This window comes from Acanthisitta chloris, unplaced genomic scaffold (assembly GCF_000695815.1).
Source record: "Acanthisitta chloris isolate BGI_N310 unplaced genomic scaffold, ASM69581v1 scaffold20900, whole genome shotgun sequence".
Lineage (NCBI taxonomy): Eukaryota > Metazoa > Chordata > Aves > Passeriformes > Acanthisittidae > Acanthisitta > Acanthisitta chloris.
Window position 1 is genome coordinate 71,113 of NW_008652464.1, and position 5,167 is coordinate 76,279.

The 5,167-nt window shown below is 55.4% G+C and overlaps 1 protein-coding gene across 1 annotated transcript in view; it reads left to right on the plus strand.

The window, feature by feature from the left end:
* Positions 1-4,806, plus strand: part of NECAB2 (N-terminal EF-hand calcium binding protein 2) — a gene marked incomplete at its 5' end in the record, with an annotated part of 38,788 nt that extends 33,982 nt beyond the window's left edge. The window contains 8 exons of the mRNA XM_009077451.1: positions 2-62; positions 2,098-2,216; positions 2,348-2,427; positions 3,226-3,282; positions 3,402-3,514; positions 3,864-3,941; positions 4,321-4,412; positions 4,609-4,806. Of these exons, the coding sequence (XP_009075699.1) occupies positions 2-62; positions 2,098-2,216; positions 2,348-2,427; positions 3,226-3,282; positions 3,402-3,514; positions 3,864-3,941; positions 4,321-4,412; positions 4,609-4,637 (629 nt within the window). The remainder of the gene's footprint in view (position 1; positions 63-2,097; positions 2,217-2,347; positions 2,428-3,225; positions 3,283-3,401; positions 3,515-3,863; positions 3,942-4,320; positions 4,413-4,608) is intronic.
* Positions 4,807-5,167: the final 361 nt, after the last annotated feature.

Below are 5,167 nucleotides of genomic sequence, written 5' to 3' on the forward strand. Positions count from 1 at the left end.
TCACTGCTGAGCTCTGTGGAGAGTGCTGTGGATGCCATCGACGAGCAAACCAACCCCACCAGGTCAGCAGCACCTCCTGCCCTGCTCTCTGGTGCAGGAGGGTGGAGGGAGATGCTTTTGCAGGGCAAGGGAAATGCAGCATGCACTGTGTGGGAGCAAATGAGAGCTGAGCAAGTAGCTGCCTTTCTCTTTGCCTCCCTTCCTGGCTTCCTGATAGCTCTTGGGGATTTTCTCCACCACTCTGTCCTGCCCTGTGCCTTACGCTCCCAGAGCCCTCAGGGTCCTTCTTAACCCCTTGTGACAACCTACCCTTAAGAAGGAGGAAGCACCTTGTTGTCAGACCTTCTGACTTTTATTGTTCATTTCATCCATGAGCATTTACAAATCACAGGTGCTTCCACCTCTGTAAGGGTGGGTTGTCACACCCTTTTGCCCACGAACAGTGTAGTGTGGGGGCATGCAAACAAGGGGCAGTTCTGGGTGCATGGGATTGCTTGTAACCAGGACAGGTTGCCACGGATACTGCTGTCAGATGCTCATGAAGCTAATCCCTCTCCTCCATACCTGCAAGCCAGGAGGCCTCAGGATGCTTGGAAGGGTTATCTTGGCTTCCCCAAGCCATGGGCAGGCAGGGAGGACTCAAGGCACATGGACCACAGAGTGTGAAAAATCTCAGTTCCCTGCTGGGACATCAATTTCTGGGACCCCCCTGGGCAGCTCTGGTGCCATCTCACCAGCTTTTCTAGCAGAATGCTGTGGCTTTCATCATCTCAATCTCTTTCTTCTCCTCTTTTTGTGGCAAACCTTGTACAAAAAATGTAGGAGCTCCTGGGAAACAATGAGGAGAAAACAAATCCAACATCAGGTGGTGCAATTAGAGCAGATGAAATACATTGCTGGCTTTTATTTGCTCATGTGTGGGCCCAGTTCATAATGAGTATTATATTTGTTTTCTCATGAAGATAAGATCCAAAAAGAAAAATAAATCCCACCAAAAAAAAGTATCTTGTTCATGCACACCAGTACAAAGACGTGGCCTAATAAGCACCAAAATAAAGGGCTGTAGAACAAAGTGTGAAAGCAGAGGTCCAAGCTTGAGACACCTCATTAAATTGTGATTAAAATAAATCTCTGTCTGTTCTTGCCTAATTTCCTGCCTATTGATGGGGGATTATCTAGCATTGGCAGTGGGATTATTGCACAGCCTGTAGTGAAGGGATGTTCCTGTCACCTTTATTGCTGTTCTAGCTTCCTTATCTTGGGAATGTGCTTCAGGACCAGATCCACTCATCTTGTTCCCGTGCATGATCAAGTCCACACTGTCTGAATTTTGGGGACAACAGCAGCCTGGGCATTTTTCTGTGGCACTGAAGGTGCCGGTTGCCTGGGGTAGCTGGGGAAAGGGCATCCCATGGCTGTGCTTTGGAGGAGCCCAGTGCCAGGAGAAGGACAGAAGGGCAGGAAGATGTTGGCTGGTTTGGTGACTACTGGCTTCCCAGCACTCAGCATATTGTCTCCAGCTGGGAGCTGCATGGATATCAAGAGATGCCCCATACATGGAAGTGTTTGAGGCAGGTTTGGATGGAGCTTTGAGCAACCCCCAGGCCAAATGGGCTTTGTAGCCCCAGAGAAAAAAAATAGGGTGAAGGAAATGCCACAGTGGACACATCTCCATTGTCCAGAAGTGCAGCTGCAGCATGTTGGTTGGATGCATGACCAGGCATCTCTGCTCATGGGCAGCTTGTGTGCTACCCTTGTGAGAGCAATTTTTCCTGTATGTTAGTGCCATTGGACAGCCCCAGTAAGGTACAGCCAGCCAGCAGTGTTCCTTAAGCAGGAAAGAAAAGTGATGGCTGCTGGGAGGAGCCCATTGATATTGCTCTATTTCTGACCCACTCCCCACACTGGGTGATACCAAAGGATTGTACAGGAGGGAAGGCTGCACTGCAAGGGCACAGTGTGGGCACTGCTGCTTTCCAAGGGGTCTGGCATGATCCAGAAAGGATGCTCTCATGTTGGCTGCCCTGGACTGGCTTATGCTGCACTGTATGTGCCCAGCACTGCCATCCTGACAGCCTGTGTGCTCTCTGATTGCAGGCACTACCCCAGCAAGGCTGGCCATGACCTGAGTGACACTTGGTATGACAGCCCTGTGCCCAGCTACTCTTCCACCACCTGGATGGTCCCCAGGGAGCATGGAAAGACCTTCCAGACAGGTAAGCACTGTTTGCCTGGGATGGCTCAGAGTGCTCAGGGATGGGAGCTGAGGTCCCAGCAGCAGGACAAGGCTCTTGGGGAGTGTCCATAGGTGCCTCTCATTCCATCACTGCCTCCTGTCTCTATGCAGGTTCCCCTGACAGCAAGGCAGAGGGACTGGAGGGACAGATCAACAGGCTGGCCAAGCTGATTGGCAAGCTGGAGGACAAGGTAAGGGTCAGTGTTTCCTTATGTGGGGCTGTCTTTTGGGTGTCCCTGCAGCCCCATCATTCCCTTGCCCTGGTTGGGGCAGAGGTGGCCAAGAGGTAGCTGTGCCCTTCCCAATGCTGTGTGTGCATGGGCCATGGTGAGGAGCTGGATTGCTAGTGGTGCTGGAGGATATTCTTTCTGATGAGCTGATGGCAGCTATGGAATGTGGAACAATTAACTGAGTTTATTTAAACATGAAAAAAACATAAGGGAAAAGGCAATCTCTCTTGCTGAGGTGGTCTGACTCCATCTAGGGATTGAAAGAGAAGTGTTGCTGTGCAAGAGACGTTTCTGAAATCCTCCTAATTTGCACTTCCAGGGCAGAAGGGGACAGGGGGAAAGTGGTGCTGTGTCCACATACAGAGCAGAGAGGTGCCAGCAAGTTTGAGGACAGAAAAATGTTGATTATGGCTGCTAGAGGGCTAAGAGTGTGACAGGACTAGGAAGGAGTGAGGGGAAGAGGGTACTCCTGGTCCTGCCATCCTAGGGAAAATTCAAGGACCATGAAAAGGTGACAGCTGTTTTGGGGCTGGGATGAGGACATGGTGTTGGGGATTTTGGCTGTGCTGAGAGCACCAGAAGCTTTTGCAGAGGGTCCTGACCAGAGGGCACAAAGGAACAAACAGCTATTGGAGCCATCCCCTGCAGAGAAGGGGGCACAGCCAGTCATGCCAAGTGCGGGGGCCAGAAACCCAGTGAGCAGGGAGGGACACACAGCCTTAGCTAACCTACCACCCCTGCTAATTCCCGTTTTCCCAGACGCTCTGGTTTGACCTGCACCAGCGGCTGTCGGACAGCGAGAGCACAGCTTGCACGGTGAGTGTGCCCAGCACATGTGGGTGCTGGGGTGTCCCTGCAGCATGGGGCCAGACTGGGGGGAGGGGGTCACTGTGTTTTCAGGTCTCACATGTCGCTGTGTTCTGGGGGTCCGGCAGTACCTCCTCCTGGTGCGGAACGAGATGACGGTGTCACACAAGCACCTGGGCGAGTTTTGCAGCTCCCTGAAGCAGTACCTGAAGAGCGTGGCCGGGGAGCGGGACTGCTTCCAGTGGGTTCCAGTGGTGACCCCCAGCAGCCACACACTGGGGAGACTGGGGGGACATGGGGGAGGGGGCAGAGGGTGACCAGCTGCCCTTGCACCCTAACCCTAACCCTAACCCCACCAAGTGAAGGACTGAGGCAAACCAGACAGGATTGGGAATGTAGTCATGCTTGCCACCAACACCATTTTGCATGGGCTGGGAAGTACTGGGGTTGGGGGGGGCTCTCCTTAACTGGGCTGCTGGGGCTGGGTCACCCCTCAGTAGCCTACCCTACAGTATGTCTGTGGCTGCAGAGGCTGAGGGAGAAGGGATGGCCCATGTTGGGGGCTCACCCCCTCTCCCTGCTTCTGTCAGCATCACTGCAGTGAAGCTGCCTGATGGGGTCACTTTCATTGTCTATGAGTTCTGGGAGACCGAAGAAGACTGGAAGAGGTAAGGGAGGGGTTGCAAAAAGCCCTTTTTTTTTTTTGGAAGGGTTCTTGGCATGGAGGGTTGTTGGAGCTGCTGAGCCTCAAGCTCGGTCCACTGTCTAATGGCAGGGCCAAGGAGCTGTCTGCCTGTCCAAGGGCTGTCCCTGTAAACAGGACAGGGGGTTTGGGGTGGGTCTCTCTATGCCTTCTACCTGAGGATGTCTTTGGATGTGGGGATGGAAGGTCCCACTGTCCTGAACCATGGCAGGGTGCTCTGCCCAAGGGGAAGTGAGCAGGATTGCTGGCACAGTCTCTGCTAAAGCCCATGGGAGTATGGGGGGGCTGGGATGGTGTTTCTGGGAGCATGGGGTGACAACCCATTCTCTCCCACCTGGGTGCAGGCACCTGCAGAGTGCTACCTGCAAGGGCTTCCAGCACGTCAAGGTGGACACACTGAGCCAGCCCGAGGCCATCTCCAGTGTGTCTGTGCCAGGTAGGAGGCCAACTGCACTGCAGGGTGGGGGACAGGGACCCCTGGGCAGCCAGCATCCCTCTGGTTGTTGGGGAGCAGGGGTGGGCACAGGGCACAGGGTGGAGGACAGCACAGGCTGGGCTGGTTGGGACAGGGTGGGGGTCAGAGTGACACGGGACTGGGCAGGGGTGACCCTCTGGTGCCGTTCCCCCTGCAGCTGCCTGGTGCACCCTGAGCCGAGAGTGACCATCGGTGCCGGGCGAGGCACACCAGCACCTGTCCCCTCTGCAGGGTGGCCATGACCTCCTGCATGGCCGGGGAGTGGGAGGTGTTGGTGTGACCTGTCTGCAGTGAAGGAAACCCCCATGTGTGTCCCCACCACCCCATAGAGTCCTCCCCCAGCTACCCCATCACCTGGGTCATCCCTCCCTGGCGTGGGGTGGTGTCTGGGGGAAAAGGTCTGCCAGGGAGGGGCTGGCAGGGGTTGGGGGGGGGGGGCATCACACACAGGCAGGGAGTGAGGGCAGCAGGGTGCAGGCAGTCAGGCATTCAGGCATTGGGAAGCAGGGGTGAGAGGCTGGAGCTCCCCCTGAAACCAGGGATAAGTTAGGCATCCATGCTAGTCCCCAGGGCCACCGGGGGAGCGGGCTGGGGAGGGGGGAGAGGGTGTGTGAGGCTGTGCCTGGCACAGTGTGTGTGCCTGCAGGGATGGGGACCTGTGTCCCTGGGGGGAGTCAGGGTGATGGCAAAGGGAGGGTATCCCTGCTCCCAAGGTG